This window comes from Callorhinus ursinus, unplaced genomic scaffold (assembly GCF_003265705.2).
Source record: "Callorhinus ursinus isolate GAN/ISIS: 27379988/994484 unplaced genomic scaffold, GSC_fseal_2.0 scaffold87, whole genome shotgun sequence".
In the NCBI taxonomy this organism is placed as follows: Eukaryota; Metazoa; Chordata; class Mammalia; order Carnivora; family Otariidae; genus Callorhinus; species Callorhinus ursinus.
Window position 1 is genome coordinate 1,665,820 of NW_027397149.1, and position 25,641 is coordinate 1,691,460.

A 25,641-nucleotide genomic window follows, 5' to 3' on the forward strand; every position below is an offset into this window, starting at 1 on the left:
AGAAGTGGCTTAGAGCTATCTGTCTGGCTCCAGAACGTTCAGTAAATATTTGTTGAGCCTCTACTACGTGCTTGGCACTGTTCTTGTATCTGGAATACATTCATGAACCAAACAAACGGACCTGCCCTCAAGGAGCTTCTATCCTAGTTTGGAGGCCGATAATCGTGAAGGCAGCTAAGAGATGTGGGTCAGAGGGTATGAAGTCCTAGAGGGGAAAACAAAGCAGGGAAAGGCGAGGAAATGTTAGGGATGAGGGGTGAGATCATAGACGGGCGGGTGGTCAGGAAAGGCCCCATGGAGAAGGCTCTAGGCCTGTGGATATGGTGGTGGAAGAGCTTTCGTGGCAGAGGCTCCGGGAACAGTGAGGAGGCCACAGCAAGGACCTGGCTTTCACTCGGTGACACGCACACCGAACCCCCAACCTGAGCAAACCCTTCCTGAAGCCAACCTGTGTGCCAGGCTCTGGGAGGTGAAGAGACAGCACGAACCTGACCTAGCTTATCCTTAAGAGATTTGGAGTGCAGCCCCCCACAGCAATTCCACCACTGCCCTAGGCATGTGGCTGTGGAGGAAGGGGGTGAGGGAAGCCTTAGAAGCTTCTGGAAAAGTTCCGTGGGCCTGCACTGCAGATTCCTCTGTGTTGCAGGGCTCGCCTGTCACGGCCCCATGTGAGCAGAGGTGTGGGAGCAGGAAAGCTGGGTGATATGTCCAGAATTGCAGCCAGAGCCCAGGTTAGGTTCTGCTGGGTCCTTCTGGCCGGCGTTGCCCTGTGAACTGTGTGTGAATCGTGGAAAAGTGGGCAGAATGTTCTCTGAATCCCAGATATGGAAGCTCGAGTAAAGACCTTCACCTCTGAGTCTCTCTCTCTCTTTTTTTTTAGCCTGGAAAAGTGGGACTCCCATTCCCTTTCTGCTCAGGGCTTGTGGGGACTAACATTAACAGCAAACCTTTAGTGGGGTACTCAGTGCCATTCACAGCACTTCACAAATATTCATTCATTTAATCCTCAGAATGACTCCATAAGGCAGGTACTAGCACCATCCTTTTTTGTAGATGAGAGATCCGAGGCACAGAGAGGTTAAGCACCTTGCCCAAAGTCACACAGCAGGGTCTAGAGGTCAAGCTTTTTGCCACTAAAATATGTTAACGGGGGGCCTCGCTGCCCCTCCTGGAGACAAGTTGGGGTCAGGGCCGGCAGATGGGAAGATCACCCTCCAGGGCAGTGGGCCCTGGCTAGGGAAAGGGAAGTCTTCCTGCTATGATGGGGGCTGAGGTGGAGGGGTGCCGGGGTGGGGATTTGTGCAGCCTCTCTGGGGCCTGACCAGGAGGAGGAGGAGGAGGCTCGGTCCTGTCCAGCCTCCACCCGGTCCCTCAGGGCCATCCTAACAACCAGAGGCAGTTGGAACATTCTGTGGCTAGAGTCGCAGGGGAGGAGAGCTGGTGCAGCGGGGAATCACTGTGGCTTCCTCCCGCCCGGACCAGCTCATTTGCATACCCGACCAGCTCATTTGCATACCCCGCAGGGTGTGGCAGAAGTGACAGAGCAAACACTAAAGTAGCAGGCACTGCTGAAGTGCTTCACTTGTAACAGTCCTCGCCATAACTCTAGATGGTAGGGGCTATTATCACCCCCATAACTGCATCAGAAGAAACTGAGGCACAGGACAACTGCCTCGTCCAAGGTCACATAGCTAGGGACCGGTACGGGTGGGATCTGAACCCAGGGAGTTCAATGCCGGTTTCACTTTGGTGGCTCAGAGCGGTGGGCAGTCAGAATCCTCCCTCTGGGTTAATGTAGTGTTGTTCTCAGCACTAAATGAGAAAGCAGTGCCCAGTGTCCGGCACGGAGCACTTGACATTGAAAAATGTTCCACTGCTTCCTCCCAACCCTGATATTCCGTGGCTCCCCAAGTGGGGGCTGAGCTGGGCATCTGGACCTGTTCTCTCTCTCCAGACTGAAGCGGAACTATGGCAGGGAGAGAGGAGGGGCTCTAACTGGACCCTTCAGGCCTACTGCTGTTGCTTTCTGTGGCCAGAAAGGGGGCTGAGGGGAGCAGGGGAGGGAGTGGGTGGTTTGGGTAAGACTCGGGATCTGTTGGAGTTGCTGCTCCTGGCTCTGGCCTGATGCCCAACCGCCTGGGGAACTCACTCAGCAGACACAGGCAGGTGCCTCACCTAGAAAGCAGAGGTGGGAAGGAGGGCCTCAGCTACAGAACTCTGGCTAAGCTGCCCTGGATCCCACCCCGAGACCCACAGTACCAGGTTCTGGAAGGGGCTTCTCAGGCTCTAACCCCACCCCACCCCACCCATAGCAGGGTCACACTTCACGCTCTTAAGCACCACACAGTACGGGCTCTCCCAACACTCTCTTCCCCTTTCATGGGGACAGCAGAAGCCCTATGGTCTCCCCAGACTGGCTATGGGGAAACTGAGGTGGCGTTACCACCAAGGCTTAGTGGCCTGCTTGCCAATGCCCCTTTTAATAAGAGCCAATAGTTAATTGAGCACTTTTTATGTGCCAGACTCTTTCCTAAGCCCTATTCATGCTTTAGCTCACTGAATCCCCCGATGACCTTGAGGTAGGTATTATCTTTGTTTTCCACAGGAGTAAACTGAAGCACATCGAGGATAAGTAACTTACTCGAGGTCACACGGCAGCTAAGTGGGAAACCCTGGCAGAGTCCAGAGCCTGGGATCTCAAGCATGGTGCTCTGCTATGTCCCTTGACCTCGGGCTGCTATAGATATTCATCCAGGAGGATGGCACATTCCCTTCCAGGGCCATGCCCAGTGGCTGGGGCCCAGTGCTGGCCCCTGGCCCCCGGCCCAGCCACTTGGCAACACCCATTGGTTTCATTAATGTTTAGGGAATGTCAATAGTTTTGAGTGACTCCTGCATCTAGGCTCCTACCTCTCCTGCCTGACCAAAACCTAGAGCGCCTTGAACTCAGTCCTAGAAAGTTAGAGCAAGGAGGAAGCTTATAGCAGAGAGAAACTCAAGTCCAATTCCTCTCTGGACACATGGGTAAACTGAGGTCCAGGCAGCAGCCCTCCCCCAAGAGTCCTCAGCAGTGCCTGGGCCTAGGGCCTTGGACTTTTGCTCCTGAGCAAACAGGACAATTAAAAAGGTTTTTGTAGCTGAATCCTTCTAGCACAATGAGGGGTCACAGGCCGGAGCCCAGAGTAAAGGTGGGGCCAGGCTGGGATGTTCTGGCCACAGGGATTCGGGTTCACTTCCCCACTTAGCCCCGGAGGGATACTGCTCTGTGCCTGTCCTAACTTGGCCATGGTGGAGGCAAGGAACACCCACGTGTGCAAAACACATACAGACGAAGGTCACCTGCTGAGCAAACATTTTCCGGCCTCCACTCTGGGCTTGCAAAGCCAGATGCCTGCAGGAGGGGCCAGCAGGTCACGTAAATGAGTGAGCAGGCCAGAGGAAGCCCCAGGTGGGCTGGAGGGCAAGTGCCCTTAAAGGAGGTGATTCTTCGGCTTTGGCCTGGGGATGCCACGTCATCTGATTCAAGAAGATCCAAAAATCAGAACTCGTCTATGAAATCGTATGTTGTTTTCAACACTGGCAACAAATGCAAACACAAGAAAACGCTATTTGGATCACCAGAATGCGTCTGGAAGCTGTATTTTACCACAGGTGCTGTACAATGGGCTGGCCTCTAGGACGGACAAAGCCACCGCAGCGTGGACAAGACAGACCTGGGGTTCCGTGTCCTGGAGCCTAGGGTCTAGATGTGGAGACAAGGTCTCCCAGCACATGAGGACATGTGCTACTATCTCCAAGCCGCCAACCATCAGCCAGTCCAACTCAGCTCTGCACTCTGGGTCAGGCCAGTTCAGGTCAAAAGGGAAGTTGGAGGCAGAAGGCTGCTCCTGAGCCATCCTATGGCCGGGCTTCTCAGGTTGAGGGACCAGCCCTAAAGGAGGGAGGGAGTCAGAGGGCACCGAGGAGAGGAGCCCAAAGTAGAAGATGGTGAGTGAGGAGCGAGCTGATGGCTGAGAGGCCCGGGTTAGGGCCACGCCACAGAGGGTTTGGACTTGTGCTTTATTCCAGACTTAGTGGGGAGCCACTGCAGGTTAATGAGGAGGGGAGATCTTACTTCCGGTCCGCCTCTGGTCTTCTGATGGTTTTCCCTAGTCACAGTGACTCAAATCTCTGGATTTGGCCTCTCACTCCACTCCCTTGCCTGTGGGTCATATGATAAGGCCCTGGGCTCCTGGGAACCCAATGGAAATGAACTCCTTCAGAGAGGGAGAGGACACACCTGGGTGCTCCTCGTGGCCCAACTGTGATCTACATACTGCAGAGTGAGTGGCTCACTCTCTGTCATTTTCTCTGGGAGATGCCACATGCTTGTCCAAGGTCACCCAGTCTTCAGAGCAGCGGGGCTGAGGGTGGCTGCCTCAGCCGTCCTTGAATTTGCAGGAGGGGCTGCCAGAGGTCTGGCCGGAAGCACCCCCAACCTCTTCTCCTTGGTCACATCCTCTCCCATGGGTCAATGCCAGCAGAAGGTGGGGTGGGGGCACCTGGTATTGGGAATGGGGGAGTAGAGGGATCAGCCACCCACGCTCGGGGCCCCCAAGTCTAGAGCAAGAGGAGGACCAGGTGCTTCAGGTGTGGGGTCAGGACTGGTCAGCTGGACCTGACCAGGCCTACCTCCACTGGCCCAACCGCGAGTGGCCTGGGCAAACTGAGAGCAGCCCAGCGTCTTCCGACCCGGAGAGATCAAGAAAGGGGATCTGGATGATGTGGGGAAAAAAAGCCCTTGACTCCAGTGCCTGGCACATCACAGACACTAACTAAAGGTTTGTTAAATAAATAAATGAACAAAGGAACTCCCAGTGGGGCTACCTGTACCAAGTCCTGCCTTCCTCAGCATCACTGCTTGCCTGCAGAGGGCTCAGAGAGAAGAGACTGGGGGAACCCCAGCACCCCAGAGTGTTCCCTCAGCACGGTCCAGCCCCTTCTAGGGATCTCTGATCCAGAACTTCAGGGTACAACATCCCTTGGGTGCTCGTCTTCCCATGAGCTGCGGGGCCTGGGGTTCGGGACCTCACTGAGGGCCGGCCTGGGTCACTGCTGTGTAGAGCCTGGAAAGCTAAAGCAAGGACCTAGAATGGTCCCTTGGTTGTCCAGGACACACGGATCCAACCTGAGGTTTGGCCCTGGGTATTATGGAGATCAGGAGGAGAAGGGAAGGTCTTGGGATTGCTGGCCCCAGGGCACATGGGGACAGAAAGGTGCCCTGACCTGAAATGGCTTCTTTGTCCAGACTACCTCTCCTCCCCAGAAATCACTGCCTCACTTTGAAAAGAGCTTGCCGCCTCCTGCAAAACATACGAAGTATGACTTGGGGGAAGCCCCTCCCTGTGGCCTGGGGTGGGGGGGGGCAATGGAATCGCAGAGAAAATAGAGGATTCCCACCCATTCTCTCAAACACACCCCTTCCCTGCCCTCTCACAGACAAAGACACACACCCAAAACCTCAGCCATCACCCTAGGGCCACATGCCACAGACCCCCTAACCTGTGGACATCCCCAAATCTTCCCTTCCCAGGGGGGACTTCACTTGAGAACTCAGCCTGGCCTGGGGGGGAGGGGTAAATATACTCCAAGGACTGAGAGTCCAACAGCTCCGGGCTCACAGTTTTTGGAGGGACAGGGGGAGGCTCTCCACCCTCTTCCCCCCTCTCTATGGCACAAGGGGCTCTACCACTACTCCCCCGTGGGGCCCGGGAGCAGCGCCCAAACCCCAGGGCTAGGGTGTGGGGTGGGGGAAGGGAGAGGAGGAGGGGGCGGCTCCTCCGAGCGAGACACAAAGAGACGTCCTTCAGCCTCGGCTCCATGGCGACGCTGGGGAGGGGGCAGTGTGCACCCAATACTTCCTTCTCCACCTGCAGGGTTAGGGACCTCGGTGGCCACTCACCTGGGCCCGGCTTACCTGGGCTGGGGCCGCGGGGACGCCGCGGCAGGGGGCCTGGGCGCCGTCTCGGTTTCCGTCAGCCCGGCCCGGGGGGGGCTCAGGGCGCCACAACCATAGGCTGGGATGCGAAGGGCGCCGCGAGGGGCTCAGTCGCCCGGGTCCTGGAGCTTTGAGGGGGGCCCCGAGGCTTCTTGCTGGTGAGGGATAGCTCTCGCGCTGTCCTCAGTTCCCTAGATTTGGGGTTCCTGTGTACCGGAATTAGGGGGTCTAGGAACCCCCTGATCTAGGGGCGTTCTGAGCTGGGTCTTCGTGTCTTGAGGTGTGGAGTTGTAATGACCAGGTTCTTGACGGGGGGGTGTCCCAGCAATCCCGGACGGGGGGGGTCACTGCGTTCTAGGTCTTGGGGGGGCCCAGATTGAAGAGGGGGAGTCTTAGCCGTACCGTAGGGAGGTCACTGTCTTCTGAATACGGAGGAAGTCTCCGCTTTCCCCAGCAGGGGAGTCGCTCTCTGTTGGATCTGGAGGGGTCTCCCGCTTTCTTGGGGGTCTCTGGGTCCTGGATGTGGTGGGGGGATCCCCGCGCTCCCAGGCTGCGGGGGCTTGCTGAGTCCCGGCCACCGGCAGGAACTGGGAGGAAGCCCCTCAGCCGCTGGGGGGCTCCGTTGCCGCCGCTACGAGCAGCCCGGCCCTGCGGTCCCGGACCCCGGCCTGGTCCGGGCTCTGGCTGCGGCTCCGGCTCCGGCTCGCGATCCGCCCGGTGCTCGGGCCCCGGCCCCGGCGCCCGCCCGGGCAGCGCTCCATCGCTGCATCGCGGCTCCGCCCTCTGGCCCGCGCGCACCTGCCCGCCTGGCCCGCGGCTCCGCCCTCCGGCTCGCGCGCCGCCGCCCGCCCCTTTGTCCGCCCCGCTTGGCGCGCGCTCTCGCGCACGCGCACTCACCTCGGCGCGCGCTCGCCCTCCCGCCGCGCCCTCTCGCCGCGCGCCGCGGGGCGCAGATTCTCCCCGCGCCGAAGGAGCGGCGCGCGGCGCCCCCACCCCGCCTTCCGGCCGCGCTGGGTCCTAGCGCCCGTGGGCTCCCTTCCATCTTCCCACCCCCGTCTTTTCTAGGTCAGAGCCCACGAGGGGGCGAGAACGAGGTTAGAGAGGACTCGGGGGAGTCTGAGAGGGTCACCTGGTCCAGCCTCCTGGCCCCTGCGGGATCAGACTGCCCCAGACTGTCCCAGTCTGTTCTTGTGGGGTGGAGCATGTGTCTGTTTCAAGGAGGGAAACAGCCAAGCTCTGTTCTGCAATCCCGTTTGCATTCATTCATCCGTCAGTCTGTCCTGTCTGTCCGCTCATCCATCCATCCAGAGCGAGACTGCGGAGAACTACCAGTCTACTCAGGGAAGAGGTCGTGAACTGGGGCCTTGGGGGCCGCGCGCGACCAGACTAGGTCGTTTTTCGTGACCCCCGCTGTGAACAGTGACTAGTCGTGGGATGCAGCTGATCTGCACAGTGCTCACCAGAGAGAAGAGAGGAAAGGGGATTCCGACCAGAGAGAGCAGCGTGTGCAAAGGCACGACCTGGGTGTTAGAAAGGAGCATTGTCGGATGCTGATGTTTGGCGGCCTGGAAGGAAGCGGGGGACATGAGGGTGGAGATGAGATGGAGACCACCCATCCTCCCAGACCCTATTCCCCCTCTTTCTCAGACTCCTCCATGCAGCCCCAGCCACACTGTTTCATTAAAGAAAAAGCCCCCAACACACCCGACACCGTCCCTATTTCTTCTTTGTTCAGGCTGTTTTCTCCACCTAGCATACCCTTCCCCACCACTCTGACTGTGTCTAGATCATTTTGAACAAGGGATGGCAGACTCATGTATCTATAGATCACACAAATTAGTGACTAGGGTCAGGCCTCAGGTGACAGGAAGTGGTGAGATGAGGCAAACTGGAGCATCATGGGCCTGTCCCGATGATCTTTGAAAGATGATCTTTCAAGAGAAGCAGGAAATCCATATTCTAACAGAGCGTCTTCCAATTTTTCCATATTTGAAACCAATCCCCAAGTTCGGAAATAGTGAATGGACCAAATGAAATGTGCTTAGGGCCAAATCTAGACCATGGGCGATTATTTTGGGAACTCTGCTTCTGAGAATGTTGCCTAAGTTCCCAGCTTTTCTCCCTCCTGCTTCTGTCTAGACGGTTTTGTTCTAGAATCCAAGTATTGTGGGACCATCAGCTCTGTGAAGCACTAAGTGGATTCGGTTGCTCCTCTGCATAACATTGCCGAGGACGCCCTGTTACCTCCAGGGCCAGAAATCTAACTTCCCTATCCTGGTGTTCAGACCCCGTAGCCTTTGGGGCCTCTACCCTTCCCTAGTGAGGTCCCCTCTGCTCCATTAAGCCTTGACCTTAGCCAGCGTTCCTAGAATATGTGCTTTCTCAGACCTCCGTGCCTTCTACACTTGGTTTCCTTTGGGTAGAACACCTTTCCCCTCTTCTTTGTTCTCCATACAAGTTATCCCCGCCCCTCCCCACTCCAGGTTCTCTTCTTTGTCTGCCTTTCCTCTCTCCCCCCTCCATGTCCTGCCGATGGTCCAGAGTTTCAAATTTCACCCTTTGTTCTATACCTCTCCCAGTAAGGCCTTATTGCCCCAAACAGACTAATGGAGGGGTTTAAATTATGGGGCAGGCAGAAGCAGGAGGCTGGAGAGGGAGAAAGAGGGAAGGAAATGTCTTCCTGTGTCTAGTAACCGAGTCCCAGAACATTCGAATTTAGAGTGCGTTGTCCTCTTGTTACAGACGAGAAAACTGAGGCCTAGAGAGGGACAGGAGCAGAAGCTGGCCTTGAAAGGCTTCCAGCCATGGTGATCAAAGGTTATCAAGGCCACCTTCTGCAGAAGTCTTCCCTCATTCCTGGCCTGGGGATTTGATTACCCACAACGCAATTAGAAAATGTTTGCCAAAATGAATTGTGGGTATTCAAGTCTGCCCCTCTGCAGGGTGAGATGTCCTGGTCCCCAAAGGGGGCACACTCTTCTCAGGGGACACATCCAGGGACCCCTTAATGTTTAAGCTGTGGCTGCTGCCAGGGCACTTTGGGCTCCGTGTGTTTGGAACCAGCAGGCAAGAAGAGGAGTCACTTCCTGGCAGTAATAATTGACCCTAATCCGTTACTAGAAGTTACTAGAGAAGTACCCTATGATTAGTTACTAGAAGAAGGCAGGGCTGCTTTTACAAAGTGGGAGCAGGAAGAAATACAGGTGGAAGTCAGTAATCCATTGGAGTGATCCATTGGTTATGATAACCAAGAGTTTAGACCCCTCAGGACTGAAGGGTTGGGTCACACCCCTGGGTGATCCATGGAGACCCGCCAAGTTGAGAGTGTGGATAATTAAGAATGGGTAGTGAAGGGGGAAAGGACCGGTACCAGTCCTGGCCCTGAGATCAAGTACAATGAGGGGGAGGGGCTGTAGTTCATTTCACCAACCACCCTCTTCACAGTTTCCATTTAGAAAGAGAGACTCCTGCGGAGCTGTGTGGCCCGAGGGGTGGGATGTGGCAGTCATGAAAACGCACCATCTAGATCTCTGACCGCCCAGGGCAGCAGCAGTGGAGGCTCTCCAGAGCTCACGGAGAAGGCTGGCTCCACTTTGCTTCCTTCTAGCTGATCCCAGTCAGTGACTGAGTGCCTCGAAGACACTAAAGCGCCCAGTTCCTTAGAGACACAGAGCTTCCCTGATGGGCAGCTGGGGATCAAGGACTTCCCATTGGCTTCATCAAAACTTTCTTAACATTCTTTTTTTTTTTTTTTAAGATTTTATTTATTTATTTGAGAGAGAGAGAGAGAATGAGAGAGAAAGCACATGAGAGGGGGGAGGGTCAGAGGGAGAAGCAGACTCCCTGCCGAGCAGGGAGCCCGATGCGGGACTCGATCCCGAGACTCCAGGATCATGACCTGAGCCGAAGGCAGTCGCTTAACCAACTGAGCCACCCAGGCGCCCCACTTTCTTAACATTCTTATCCCACCTTCCTTCCTTTGTTTCCTCTTCCAAGCATTGGATCTATTGAGGCTGATGGTTTGCCCGGCCTCCCCTGGCTCCCTTCTGATTTTCCTGCCCAAGCGTTTTCCCCAGTAAGATAGCTGCTTGCAGCGTCTGACCCCATCCTTGGCCCACTTCTTGGAGGAGTGAGCCTTCACAATATATCTGAAGAGAGGAACTAAAACAGCTATTCATAACGCTGCATTCCTTTTTCCTTGACACCTGCGGATAATCCACTCTTGATAGCTCAAACTTTTGTATCCAAAGCAATGCTGCCCTTCCAGAGAGGGTCTTAATGGGTGTGATCTGGATAGCAGAACACAAATATAAAACGTAGCTCTGATTTCCATAACAACACAGAAGAAACATCAGAAAACAGATGTCCATTTAGGTTTCCTCAGCCTGGGACCCACAGCCTCTCTGATGCTGGTGTGGACTCACACTGGCAGGCAGTCAGTTTGCCACTCCGTGCTCAAGGAAGCTTGTGGGGCCAGGAATCCATTCCAGGACATCCCTTTGGCTGCATCTTGTGTTCATTAATGTGTCAGAAGTTTCTGCTACTGTTGTGGGGGTTGGGGAAGGAATCAAAACAGAGTCCCTGTCCTCTAGAATATATACATCACGTTTCAAACTATATGAGTTTGGGTGACTACTAGTTGTACTGAAATTGAGGTGTTGGCCATATTGGTAGTCCCTATGCTGGGGAAAAATGATGGCATTTGTGGGGATTTCCCCAGTGTGGTCTATGTTCTGTGATGCTCCTTATTGCTCACATTCCCAGTCATGACAAAGAGAAGGCATTCCTGGCTTGTTGGTCCGCATTACGGTAGTGCAGGAAGCACCCTCTGCCCAGATGGCCACCATCATGCCCGGGCCATCAGCATGGCCAGAGACCCTGGTGGCATTGGTGACTGAGTAGTTCAGAGAGCAGATCAGGTTTAGGAAGTTGAAGACCATGACGACATTCTGAGCAAAGGTTATGGAAGCTCTTCACAGCCAGGAACAGGAGCATCCAGTGCCCCTGGGAGACACAGGTCAAGCTATTGCCAATAACAAAAACCAACAGTTCCACCAGAACGCAAGATGGATCAGAAGGAAGACGGCAGGACAGCCCAGGATGGACAGCAGCTGGAGGTGATGGATCTTTAAATCTCTCATTACCTTTATGGAGAATATATTCTGAAGTGAGAAACACAGTGTTCCAGCAAGAGTCCTGATGAGTCCCCACCTCCCGTGTCAAAATACAACACTGCGACCGCAACCAGCAGGATGCCACTGATGATGGGAAGTACAGTATAATGGCAGTGCAGAGAGGAAAGAACCCGCTTCTTTATGACATTGCTGAACTGCTGAGTTGTACTTGGAGCGGCTTTGAAGGGAATTCTGCTCCTTGTAGCTGAAAGCTTGCCAACGGATAGGAGAAGAATATCTCTAAAATCATGAGAGTGGTTGCTCCTGGAGATGGAATCTAGGAAATGGGCCCGGGGTCAGGGTAGATAATGGGAATTCATTTTTCTGTGTCATGTTTTTTTTTTCTTTTTCTTTTTTATTAAAAATATCTGATACGGGGGGCGCCTGGGTGGCCCAGTCGGTCGAGCATCTGACTCCTGGTTTCGGCTCAGGTCATGATATCATGGGTGGTGGGATTGAGTCCAGCTTTGGGCTCTGTGCTCAGCGGGGAGTCAGCTTGAAGATTCTCTCCCTCTGCCCCTCCCCCCACTTGCATGTGCTCTCTCTCCAATGAATAAATAAATCTTTTAAAAAAATATCTGACACAAATATGACAAAATGTTAACATTGATTCTAGCTGTAGATATGCACAGGCTTACACTTTTCTGTATTTTCTTTTACAATTTTCAAAATAACAATTATTCAGTGGAAGCCTTTTTATTTTTTCAACTTTATTTATTTTTTAAAGATTTTATCTATTCGAGAGAGATCGAGAGAGAGAAGGAGAACACTCCCTCTCCCACTCCCCCTGCTCGTGCTCTCTCTCGCTGTGTCTCTCTCCGTCAAATAAATAAATAAAATCTTAAAAAAAAAAAAAAAAGAAAAAGAAACAATCAGGGTGACCAGGGGGCTGGTAGACACTGATCGGTGGGCGCTGGGTCATGAGCCGACTCCTAGAGCCCAACAAGTGAGCCCCTCCTCCCCCCCCCGAGAATCCCCTAATGCATAGGGAAGGATATGTCAAGGAATACGGGTCCCCAAGGGGAAATTGGGGTAATGTTGCTAAAAGATGGGGGGAGAGTTGATGCTGGTTAAGACAGTTGTACTCTACTTGGACTATGTGAGCGTCATGCCAACCCCAGGGCCCCGTGGTAAGTGGCTAGTCTTGGTGGCAGACACTGTCAGTCCCACACCCGGTCTTCCTGCGCCCCTCCCCCACTCCTACTTGCCAGCATCCTCATCACTTTTCCTGTGGGCCTTGTCTGATCCCGCCTGCTCTGCTCACATCCACAGCAGTACCTGCAGTAACTTGCTTGGCATTGCCTTCCTGGCCCGCTTCTCCACTCCCCTCCCTGAGATCACCTGCCAAATAAACGACTTACTTTCCAATCCCTGTCTCAGGGTCTGTTTCCGGGAAACCCAAACTAGGGCATCAGGAGATCCAGACCCCTGGGGATGTGTACTAGACAGCACTTGTTTCCTTCCAAATGCCTACGTTCCTGGAGATAGCTTTGGTGCTCCATCCCCGAGGAAAGAGCTGGGACTGAACCAGCTCTGGGTAGCCCTGAGTCTGTTGAGGATTCCAGAGGATGCTTCTTGCTCCCCTGCAATAAGCTTGGGGGTGGGGAGGTGGGGACCTGTCAGATCCTCCCTCCACAACTTTGCAGAGAAACAGCCACATCCAGCCCCTAAGGAGAGCAGCAGGTATGAGTGCAGGGGGGTCAGGGAGCCGAACTACAGCCCAGTCCTGTGTCTCTCAGAGAGTACGAGGTGAGGTCATTTTAGATAATGCCTGGATCTGGCTTTAGAAAACACAGAATCACATACTGCAAAAGCTATTCTTTTTTCTTTTTTTTAAGATTTTATTTATTTAATTGAGAGAGAGAGAGAGAGAGCAAGCAGGGGGAGTGGGAGAGAGAGAAGCAGGCTTCCCACTGAGCAGGGAGCCTGATGCGGGGCTCGATCCCAGGACCCTGGGATCACGACCTGAGCCGAAGGCAGCTTAACCAACTGAGCCACCCAGGCCGCCCCACCCTGATTGTTTCTGAGATAGGTCTGTATCCCAAGCCAGGCCAATAGGAAATAACTCTCTTTCCACTGAACCAAAAGATACAGAGATATACCTCTGGAGTTAGTACTACCAGGGGGACCCTCTCAGAGGTTGAAGCCAAAACAGCAGACTGCAGAACCAAGAGATGATGAGTCAAAATCCTCATGCCATCATTTGAGCCCCTGGATCCCGCCATACCTGAAGACTCCGGACTTTTCGGGTATGTAACCCCCTAAAGTTTCTTTTGTGCTTGTCAGCTAGACTTGAGTCTCTGCCACTTACAACCCCAAGTTCTTTATACTATGTACAAATGTGGGTTTCTGAAGTGTTTAAAAATGCAGGGGTAGGGTGCCTGGGTGGCTCAGTTGGTTAAGCGACTGCCTTCGGCTCAGGTCATGATCCTGGAGTCCCGGGATCGAGTCCCACATCGGGCTCCCTGCTCAGCAGGGAGTCTGTTTCTCCCTCTGACCCTCTTCCCTCTCGTGCTCTCTGCCTCTCATTCTCTCTCTCTCTCAAATAAATAAATAAAAAAATCTTTAAAAAAAAATAAAATAAAAATGCAGGGGTAAATGAACGATTCTGCCGTCTGTCCCCATACTCACTACTTCCTCAGCATCCCAGGCTGTGAAAGGGAATTCTCAGAGGGAGCTCAGACTGCCCAGGAGCAGGGGTTTCAGATCCTCGGAGTCTAGTTCCTGCTCCCCAAGGGCACTCGTTCTTGGGATCACTTAAGGAGCTGGGTGGGTTCATAGCTGAGCACGCAGGTGGGTTCCTGGGCTGCCACATGGGGTCCCTTTCCTTTTAAGCTTCAGGAACCTCTGGGTTCTAAGCCAAGGCATTCATTCATTCATTCATTCATTCATTCATTCATTCATTCTCGATAATGGGCGCCTACCGGAAGGGGGCACCAGGATAAATAGGTGAGCTACACAGACGTCCTTGCCTTCAGGAGCTTCCAGCCTCGTGGGGGAGACACTGTTCTAATCACGCCAATAAATGTCAAATTCTGACCAAGATCAGACTACAAAGGAGAGACAAATGTCAGGGCTTTCTGGACGAAGTGATGGCTGCACTGGTTTGGCAAGGGGTGAGCAGGGGCGGGTGAGCAGGGGCTATGCAGGGAAAGGGCCGTCTGGGCATTCAGCCTCCTTCTCCCCGCTTCCTGCTCACTCTTGGGTATCAACCCCCATCTCTCCCCTAGAGCCTGCTCAGCAACTCGGACACACTTCCTTCCTCCCACCTTGCAGAGCTTGTACCCCTCAACTCCAGGAAGTTCTGCTTTCTGTCTGACCTGCGTCCTGCCAGCACAGCACACCTCTTTGCTTTGGCCCCAGGGGAGGCGAAGCACAGCTGAGCACCTGCCCCCCAAACCGTTTATTAGGCATCGCGGGTATGCCAGGTACTTCCACAAGGCTTGGCCTTCCCCCAGATGAGGAAACTGAGGCATGGGCTGTAGAGGTCCTGAACCAACAAGGCCAGCCTCTTCCATCCCTGGAGTGGGAATGGACACTGTGTTCTTATCCCTTTAGCCTCTCCCAGGCCAAGGGCTCTGCCCAGTAGGCGGCCTCCGTCCATTACCGGCCCTCCCAGAACCTGCCTGGGGAGGGGGTGTCCTTGACCCCTAGGCACAGGACCCTCTGGCCGCCCCAACCCTTCCTCCAGCCCCCAGCCCTCAGGGAACCTCTGTTCATCCCTGCCCGCTTATTTCACAAGCACAGATTTGTGCCAGGCCAAGTCCCAAGTATCGTACGCATATTAACTCATTCAAACCTCACGACAACCCCATGGGGAGGCTGCTCTCATCATGTCTCTGAGACACAGAAAGGGGAGGTGTTTGCTGCAGTTCACACCCCTAGCTGGGACTCGAACCCAGGCAGGCTCCAGAGTCCAGGCCCCGAGCCACCGTGCTGCCCAGCCCATCCGTCTCAACAAAGCCATCCTCACCTCCTCCGGTCATCCCATGCCATTCTGCCTCATTTCCATCTCTCTCCCCCTGCCCCTCCCTATCACGATTTTCCGATTTCTATATATTTCTGCCTATGAGCTGCTGCCCTGCCGGGGAGGAACCCTCTCCTGGTGTCCTGGGACTATGGTGGGGTTGGGGTGGGGGGAGTGGGGAGGGACACAGGGTGGAGGTCTGCGTGCTAGAAGGGCCCCGGGCACATCTAATCCATTCCCACCCTGGTGGAGGCTCGGCTGAGCAAGGGCCTGGAGGAGGTGGGCAGGGTGGGAGGAGGGGGCTGGGTGCAGCCAGGTCTGCAAGCCCTAATTAAGTCAGTTAATTAGGTGGGGAGGAGAAGCCTGTGGGAGTTAATGAGCTTGGCTAATTAAGTGGATCCTGGAGAATGGCTCAAATTCTAATGGCTGGGGAGGGATGGGCGCTTAGGCAGGATGGAGGGCCTGGGAATGAGATGCCTGGTGCCTCCCAGTTGTCACTAGGGTCTGTCTGCGGCCACCATGGGGGTCTGAGGCCACTACCAAGACCTGCAGTGATCATCAGGGGGTGCGGCCACCCCCAGGGGCTGGTCTGAACTTACCATCAAGGTCTGACACCCTCACCAAGATCGTATATACGATCGACACAAGGTCTGACACCCTCACCGAGCTCGTATATACGATCGACACCTGGGCCTGAAGTCATCATTGAGGGCTGGTCCCCTGTCACCCATCCCTTGGGGGTTAAAACCAGGTTCCCTTTGAACTTTCTGGGGGACAGGGACAGAGATTGAGCCCTGACCTAGGAACCCTTCAGAGCAACCTGATAAGCCCCGTGGTGGGCCGGGAACCACGACTGTCATGCACACATCCCACCGCGTGTAAGTCTGCAAAGCTTACCAACTGTCACTGTCAGAAGGATATGCAGGCCTCTTGTTCCAGCTCACAGATGTGGCAATTGAGGCCAGGGAGGAAGGAGCTTGCCCTGGCTCATCCTCAGCCTCCTGCTCACTGTGCAGACAGGGCAGGGCCTTCAGGAGGTCAAGGGAATGTTCTCTTCCAGGCCAGTTACCTGTTCCAGGAGCCCTGGGGGCCTTCTCTTGCTTGAGCCTCATTTCTCTCTAATTGTGGGGTCCTGAACAACCATCACCATCACCACCCCAGCTCCGGCAAGAAGAGCACTTAGTACTGGGGAGGTGTGAGCACTTGATACCAGGGCCAGCTACAGAATGTGGGCCCCTTGTTCAGAAAGCGGAGCAGAAGCCTGCCCTTCTACCCAGCTCTCTCTCTCAGCCCGTCATGGAGGGTTTTTAGTTACTGTTCAGTGTCATGCTCCCTTGGGCACAGGGATACGTGTTGGGTCAGTGCAGCCCCTCACAGGTGCCCGGGGCCACCCCACTGCACGCTCAGCCTGGACCCTGCCTGCACCCAGGCCCCTGCCACACGAAGGACAGCAGGGGTGACCGCATGGGGCCAGGAGCCGGTAGCTGAGAACCCATGCAGGGGACGCGGGTGGGTGGGATGTCCCATCAGACTTCACTTACAAATTCAAAGATGAAGTTAGTATGATTGCAAGATGCTAACGATAGAGCAGTGAGCCCCAGGTTCGGGGCCCTGCGTGACGCACACCATCTGGTAGTCCTGACAGCCCTTCAGCGCGCTTGCTATCCTAATGGCCCTCATTTCCCCCATTTATCCTTTCACTCATTCAGTTGCCAAATATTTGTTGGGTGCCTCCTCTATGCAATGAACGAAAGAGAAAAAAAAAGTCTCTGCCCTCACCCATTCTCGTGAGGGGGAAGACAACAAACAGGGCGCTTCAGTCAACAGTTCTGCTTTAAGGGATTCGTGCGAGGGGGGAAACAAAGTGGAGAGGGGACAGGGAGGACAGAGAAGTCCTCATAGAGAAGGTTACGCTTGAGCAGAAACTTGATGAAGGTGAGGGAGGGAGCCATGTGGATACGGCGGGGGCGGGCGGCAGGGAACAATAGGCCAGCCAGGGCAACAGCCAGTGCAAAGGCCCTGGGGCCAGAGTGTGCTTGGGATGTCAAGAACAATGAGGAGGCTGGTAAAGCATGAGAGGAGATGAGAGGTAATGGGGACAGTTCATTCAGGGCCACCATAAGCCTTAGGCTTTAACTCTGAGTGAGGTGGGAGTCATTGGAGGGAATGAGCCATGTCGTGAGCTTTCATAGGCTCCCTCTGGCTGCTGTGGGGCAGACAGCCTTTGGGGGGCAAGAGAAGAAATGAGGAGCCTCCTGCACCCAGCTGGGTGAGAGAAGACAGCAACTTGGACTGGGGCAGTAGGAGGAAAATGTGGGGAGAAGGGGTGTTCTGCTGATGGATTGGACGATGAGGGTGGTGTGTGTGTGTGTGTGTGTGTGTGTGTGTTTTGTGTGTGTGTGTGTGTGTTGTTTACCGTGGGCACCTGGACCATGAATTTCTATGAACAGGTGAGGACACTAAGCAGCTCTCTGGTCCCCAGGGTTCCTTGCCCTTGAGAGTCTGCTGTCATTTGGGGGGAACCCCGATCCTCTACCTCTTCATTTCAGCCTGCCTCGGGCAAGCGGCGGCACCGTGGAAGGGTTCACCCGAACTCTCCGGCACAGGCTCACAGACAGATGTTCACAGCGGCCGGGGAGGGACCATGGCTGGGGGACACGGCCTGGGCGGGGACAGTGGTAAACCAGAGAGGCCTGGCTCACCGGCACGGTGGCCTCCTCTCCCCTGGGGACTACTGGTGCCATGTGGGAATGTAAGCTCAGGCTCTCAGAGCCTCCAAGTTTTCAAGAGAAGTTGGAAATCCAGATCTTAGGTTGTAATGCCCTGCTTTTAACAATACTGGCAAATTGGTGTTTAATGTCAGGGCAGGCTGTCCCCCTGTGTGGGCTGCTTCTGTGGGCCTTCTTCCCAGAGCAACCTCTGCACCTGGGGTGTCTGCAGATCTGGAAACGTGGGTCCCCCTAGGGTGCGGCTTGATAGGTCAGCTCTTGGCTGGTGTGGGCAGGAGCCGGGGAGGGGGGCAGTTAGGAGAATGGCTGGGAAGGAGCACCCCCTCCGAGCCCCTTGGGTACCAGGCAGTGGCGTTGCTCCAGGGATGATGTGGTTGCCAGGCTAGGGTAGTTGCTCATCCCTTGGGCTCCCCAGAGGAGGGAAGAAGGTACAGTAGCCAGAAGGGTGAGACCACAGCCGGGAATGAGCCATAGGATGAGAAATGCTCCAAGATAAGAGAACCAGCATGACTGAGCAGGAAGGAAGGTGACTGGGCTTCTCCTTGTCCCTGCCCCTAGGGACCACCTGCCCCACCCCAGTCTCTGTTCTCCCCCAAACCCAGAAAGCCCATCTCCATGTCCCTGGACCTGGGCTGGGCTGAGGGCTGCAGGAGAAGCAGAGAGAGACAGAGGCGACAGCAAAACCTCCTCCACCATCACGTCGGGTTAACATCCCCCAGTGTGGCACTGTACGTCCCAGGCATGACCTCATTCATGCTGCCAACAAATCTCAGAAGGTTGGAACCACGGCCGTGCCCATTTTACGGCGGACGAAACTGGGTCACAGAGCACTTGGGTAACCTGGCCAAAGTCATGGGGCCTTGGAAGTAGTGGGGACTGCAGTTAAACCCAGGGCTGTGTGGCTACAAAATCTGCAACACGAACATGGAAGTTGTCCCATCAAGAGGCCAGAGCCTCACCGCCGGGCACCCGCGGGACCGGTCCCTGCAAGCGTGAGCGCAGCGCTCCCTCTAGTGGCTGGTCTGACACAATGCAGGGCAGACTGGGGGACTGCCTGCCTGCCTGTCTCACACGCACACTCTCATACAACCCTGCTTACGATCTGGTCCTGCAGAGGAAGACCGCCCCATCTCCATCTTCCACTCACCTACAACGCAGGACATGTGCTGCTGCCCAGCTGGTTCACCCGAGGCCCCTTTTCCTGGTCAGACTTCCCTGGGCTATGTCCACTCAGGGTACCTTCTTGTCCTCCTGCTTGTCCCTTTCTCTCTGTCAATGCCTGGGTCTCTTTGTCTACACCTGTGGGTCTCTCAAACTCTGCTGCGCGTTATAATCTCCTGGAAAGCTTTCAAAAATCATGATGCACAGACCACACCCGAGAGCAAATCAATCCATTTCCTCTCGCCATCTTTAGATTTGTGGGAGCAAACTTCCGGGGGGAGGGGGGGAGGATAGAGGAACTTTCAGGCAGCCTACAGCAGGCCTCTCAGTTTCCCAACCTCTTCTGCTTCCAAGCTTACACCTCAGATCTCATAATGACCCCACACCTCACCCCCCCTCCGAGATCTCAGTGTCTCCCCCTTCCAACCTCTTGGTCACCTGCTCTGGTACCCGCATGCAACATTGACCTCATTGACCTCCTCGAGGCCACCAGTCCGCTGCCCATCAGCCCCTTGTGCCACCACCATCCCTCTCGTCCTGTTTAGGCTCCACACACCATCACCATAGCTGCTGCCTGGACCCCTCACTCCTGTTCCTCCCTCTGCTGTCGCGGCCCTGCCTGGCAGGATGGCAACCATCACCTGCTCTCTGCCTGCACTGAGCAAGCCAGCTCTGCACGAGCATCCCGCACTGGGCTGGCAGCTTCCCTCCTAGTTCACAGTCTTGAAAGGGCACTCATTGCTGCCCCACACCACCCGCTATGCCTGCCAGCTTCTTTCCCCCCTTTCTGGGATGGGAAACTTCCATTTGCCTGTGAGTCTCCTAGGGACCTTGGTGGAACTGAGGATCCTGCCTGTCCCCAGCCCCCAGCTCGTGCCAATGCTTCTGGTCTGTCCACCCCACTCTGAGCAGCAAGGTCCTGGATGACTCCTTCCCACCTTCTCCTTTCTCCTCCAACCGTGGCTCCCACTTCACTGAGAAAACAGATGGATCAGATTGCCTCCCGCCACGAAAGCACAAACCCACCCAGCTGCTCACTTCTCGCTTCTTCCCATCTGCTTGGGTTGGGGGAAGCCCTCCTCCGTGTGAGGCCAAGCCTCCCTTAGGACCTTGTTTCTTCAGGACTCCCCTGCCTGCCTGTTCCACCAACCTTGTTCTTGTCCCAGGATCGTGACCACGGGCACGCAGGCTCGGGCATCTCCTCCTTTACCCTGCACGGTGCGCAAAGCTTCCAGACAGAGCTGGCTTCTTGTCGCTGCCCTGCCACCTCCACGTCTCTCCTTTGTTCTTACTGTTCTTTCCACTTTCCTTTTGCAAATATGGCTTGGGTTTTTATTCCAGTTAAACGTGCCCACAGCTTAGAATCAAGAAACACGAGCAGCCCCACTTCCATTGCCCACTGCTTGAGGACAATCCTTTCAACTCTTGCAGGAATTTTTACTCCTGGGTTTGCTACCTAGCACCTTCCCATTGCTTCTCTCCAGTTTTAGGTTTTCCCTGCCAACTCCGCACTTCGGAAAATGAGGATTTAGCTCCCTTACACTCCCTTACATCCGTCCCCCACACACTTCCTATTCCCGCCCTCCTAATACAGTCTCATCGGAACATTGCTGGTACATACATATTGTGGAAACATTACGGACAGCTTCATGTGGAATACTATGCTTTCTCCACACCCTCTTTTCCTTTTTTAGAATAGATTTTGTTTTTTTAAAGTAATCTCTCTGCCCAATGTTGGGCTCGGACTCATGACCCTGAGATCAAGAGCGGCGTGTTCTACTGAATGAGACAGCCAGGTGCCCCCAAGACTTTATTTTGTAGAGCAGTCTCAGGCTTAAAGAATTGTGCAGAAAGGACATAGACCTCCCCCCTCTCCCACGCCCCCAGTTTCCCTTATTATTAACATCTTGCCTTAGGGCGGTACATTTGTTACAATGGCTGAACCAATAGATACATTATTATTAACTAAAGTCCATAGTTGGGGCTGAGGGCTCGCTCTGTGTTGTACATTCTATGGGTTCTGATAAATGCATGGTGTCGTGGACCCATTGCACTATCGTACAGAATAATTTCATTGTTCTAAAAATCCCGTGCTCCACCTAGTCATCCCCCTGCTCCCTCCCCACAAGCCCCCTGGCAACCACTGATCTTTTTACTGCCATTGCGGATTTGTTTTTTTCAGAATACCAGGTAGTTGGAATCCTGTAGTGTGTACCCTTTCCAGAATTGCTTCTTAGCAATCTGCATTTAAGGTTCTTTTTGTGGACTGAGAGTTAATCTCTTTTTATTGCTGAATAATATTCCATTATATGAATGGACCACAGTTTGTGTATCCATTCACCTATAGAAGGACGTTTTGGTTGCTTCCAAGTTTGGCAATTATAAATAAAGCTGCTATTCATGTGCAAATTTTTGTGTGGACATAAGTTTGCAACTCATTTGGGTAAATACCAAGGAAGGCTATTGCTGGATCCTACAGTAAGCTTATGTTTAGCTTTATAAGAAACTGTCAGTCTGTCTTCCAAAGTGGCTGTACCATTTTGCATCCGCATCAACAATGAGCGGGAGTTCCCATTGCTCCACATCCTCACCAGCATTTGGTGTTGTCAGTGTTTTGAATTTTAGCCATTCTAATAAGAGTGTAGTGGTATCTCACATTGTCTTAATGTGAGACATATGACATATGATGTTGAACATCTCTTATATGCTTATTTACCATCTCTATATCGTCTTTGGTGAGGTATCTGTTCAAATCTTTTGCCCATTTTAAAATTGAGCTGTTGATTTTCTTTTCTTTCTTTTTTTTAAAGATTTTATTTATTTATTTGAGAGAGAGAGAGAATGAGAGATAGAGAGCACGAGAGGGAAGAGGGTCAGAGGGAGAAGCAGACTCCCCGCTGAGCAGGGAGCCCAATGTGGGACTCGATCCCGGGACTCCAGGATCATGACCTGAGCTGAAGGCAGTTGCTTAACCAACTGAGCCACCCAGGCGCCCTGATTTTCTTTTCTTTAAAGAATTCCTTGTATACTTTGGATAACAGTCCTTTATTGGCTAAAGAGTTCTCTATCAGATCAATTGTCTTTTGCAAATCTTTTTCTCCTGTTCTATGGCTTGTCTTCTCATCCTCTAAATGGTGTCTTTCACAGAGTGGAAGTTTTAAATTTTAAGTTTCTTTCCCTTTTTTGCACAAAAGTTTTTTTCTATGTGTTCATGTCTAATGTGACCCACATTCTCTCCTACTTGTGTAAATCTCTCAAAAGTTAAAATACTTAGATATTCTATCACTTTCATCTCCTTAAAGAAATCTTTCCTAGAACCTTCTGACTTATTTCACAATTTTTTTTAAGTAGGCTCCATGTCCAATGTGGGGCTTGAACTCACCATCTTGAGATCGAGTCTCATGTTCTACTGACTGAGTCAGCTAGGCACCCCGCTTCTGACTTATTTCAGTGTGAAATGCCTGCCCACTAGGCCTGCTGCCCAAGACACTGCCCCAGGGATCTCCCTTCACCATCATTTGGGAGATGCCCCTCATCTCTCTCTCTTGTATTGGTTCCCTTGTTTCCTGGATCCCAGGTCCTTCTCTTGTGTGGCTTACCTCCTGGTTTTAGTGAAACACATCCTTCAGGAGCTTTCTTAAGAAAGGAGCATGGGACCACAATAGCCAAAATATGGAAAGAGTCCAGATGTCCTTTGACAGATGAATGGATAAAGAAGATGTGATATATGTGTGTGTGTATATATACATATATACATCCCATTATTCCATTATATATACATTGGAATATATGTATATATTCTCTATATATAATGGAATATTACTCAGCATCAAAAAGAATGAAATCTTGCCATTTGCAGTGATGTGGATGGAACTGGAGGATATTATGCTAAGTGAAATAAGTCAGTCAGAGAAAGACAAAGACAAATTCACTCATATGTAGAATTTAAGAAACAAAAGAGATGAACTTAGGGGAAGGGAAGGAAAAATAAAATAAGATGAAAACAGAGAGCAAGGGAAATTGTAAGAGACCCTTAACTCCAGGAAATAAACAGAGTTGCTGGAGGGGAGGTGGGTGGGGGGATGGGGTAACTGGGTGATGGGCATTAAGGAGGGCACTTGATGGAATGAGCACTGGATGTGATATGCAACTGATGAATCACTGAATTCTACCTCTGAAACTAATAATACAGTATATGTTAATTAAATTGAATTTAAATACAAAATTAAAAAAAAGAAAAGTGGGGCGCCTGGGTGGCTCAGATGGTTAAGCATCTGCCTTTGGCTCAGGTCATGATCCCAGGGTCCTGGGATCGAGTCCTGCATCAGGCTCCCTGCTAGGCAGGGAGCCTGCTTCTCCCTCTGCCTCTGCCTCTCTCTCTCTCTCTCTCCGACTCTCATGAATAAATAAAACATTAAAAAAAAAAAGGCGCACAGGAGGTAAAATTTTTGAGCACTTATAAAGCCGAAACAATCTTTTTCCTCCCCTCACTTTGTGAATGGTTTGGGTAGGTATAGAATTCTAGGTTGACAATCATTTTCTTTCATACTTTTGGAAACAGCTCCATTGTCTTCTGGTTTTCAGGATTGCTGTTGAGACGTCTGATGATATTTCAATTCTTGATCCTTTGTAGAATCTTGTAGAATGTTCTTCTTGTCCTTGTGTTCTAAAATTTACTGGTGACTGGCCTTGGTGTGGGTCTATTTTTATCCTTTGGTTGGACACACAGTGGGCACTTCTGATCTAGAAACTCAGGTCTTTCCATTTTGAGAAATATTTGAAATATTTCATTGATTATTTCCTCTCTTTCTTTCTGGAACTCTTTTGTTCAGGTGTGAGATTCTTGTGCTGGTCCTCTCATTTTCTTACTCTTTCTTTCCTACTTTCCACAAAGTGGCAGCCCTGGAGGTACCCTGCTGGGTTCTACCTTCTCGAAGAAATTGTCACTCAGCCATGAGAGGTGCAGGTGGCTGACAGCCTCCAACTACAGGGCCTTTGAGATCTGCCACAGCCTTTGAGTCAGGGCCAAGGTCTTCTTGGGAAGCCCCAACCAGCGACTGAGCTCAGAAGAGACACCAGGGCCTGGCCATTTCTGCCCAATATGGGGCTCCTTGGATGGACAGTCTTTGCTCCGGGAGCCCCTCCTGTTTGGTCGAGATTTTGTTTGATCTGCCTCTAGGTCAGGTGCCCTTTGCTTAGATCGGTTTCCTTCCAGCATCCATTTCACAGGTGTTGGCTCTCCGTCGCAGTCTGAAGACTCTCTCTGTCCAGTCCTGCTTCCTCTTCCTTTATTTTCATGAGCATCAGCCCCCAGGACTTCTTGAATTCCTAACTCCGTATCATAGCATCTGTTGACTGGAGGATCCAAATCTACACATGTATCTTTACCTTTTTGTTCTACTTTTTGAAAAATTTCTTTATCTTCTTATCCAGGGGTCAATCAATTTTTTTTTTATTCAGGGCCCACTGGGAAATATTTGAGGCTTATGGGCCATATGGTCTCTGCTTATGTGAAAGCAGCCATAGTACATAGGACATAGTTAAAAAAAAAAAAGGGTGTGTGTGTGTGTGTGTGTCTGTGTGTGTGTGTGTGTGGCTGTCTTCCAATAAAACTTTATTTAAAAGAAAAACAGGTGACAGGTTGGGTTTGGGCTGCATGCCATAGTTTGCTGACCCCTGTTCTAACTCTTTTAAATATGTTTTTCATTTCCAGACGATATTCTTAATTTCTAAGAATTTTTTTGTTTTGTTTATTTTCAGAGTGTTTTTGTCTTTCAAAATAGCATCTAGCGTTTGTTTCATAGTTGCAATGTATTTTCTAAATTTCAGAATATAGTCATAATCGTTTTGTTTTTAGGTTTTCTTTCCCTTGTGGATTCTGTTTCCTCCAAATTTTGTTTTTCTGTTTGTTTGTTTTTTAAATTTTTATTATTTATTTGACAGAGAGAGAGAGAAACAGTGAGAGAGGGAACACAAGCAGGGGGAGTGGGAGAGGGAGTAGCAGGCTTCCCGCGGAGCAGGGAGCCCGATGTGGGGCTCTATCCTAGGGATCATGACCTGAGCTGAAGGCAGCTGCTTAACGACTGAGCCACCCAGGCACCCCTTTCTGTTTGTTTTCGTTCTGCTTCTTATATTACAGGTTTTTCTCCAATGTTGGCAGTCCCTGGCTCATGCTTAAAAGATTTAAAGAGCTGATAGAAGCGTGGTTGCCTGTGTGTGTGTGTGTTGGGGCAGGTATAGGATCCAGGCGTGAAGAGACTTACAAATGTGTTACCTTACATGGCAATGTTCTAGATCTTGATTGAGGTGTGGGTTACAGGTGTATACATTTGTTAAAACTCATTAAACCAACCACTTAAGACCTTTGCATTCCACTCTAATGATGCCTTGATTAAAGAATATAAAAATACAATTTATAAAAGCAAGCTGATGAGTAGCCTTGTGTTGGGTTGGGGGCTGGCTAGCTCGGGGGGTTTCAATCTAGAGAATTCTGGCTGGGCTGTTTCACTGGGAATCCCTGATGCCAGCCTACATAGGTATTCTTTTCTTGGCCCATCAGACTCCAAGATATGTTTGGAGACCCTGTGTTTTATTCTCTCTGGAGAATAAACCTTCAGCCTTTGTCAGGGCGGG

General features: G+C 52.3%; 1 protein-coding gene across 4 annotated transcripts in view; it reads right to left on the reverse strand.

Annotated features, from left to right (window-relative positions):
• The window catches only part of SBK1 (SH3 domain binding kinase 1), a 49,084-nt gene that overhangs the window by 17,809 nt on the left and 5,634 nt on the right, over positions 1-25,641 (reverse strand). The window contains exon 2 of one of the 4 annotated variants that reach the window (XM_073888080.1): positions 7,438-7,542. The exons of 1 other annotated variant lie outside the window; for it this stretch is intronic. In XM_073888080.1, the coding sequence (XP_073744181.1) occupies positions 7,438-7,542 (105 nt within the window). Of the gene's footprint in view, positions 1-5,941; positions 6,753-7,437; positions 7,543-25,641 lie in introns of those variants that run through there. 2 more of the 4 variants (XM_025853861.2, XM_073888082.1) reach the window with 2 other exon arrangements.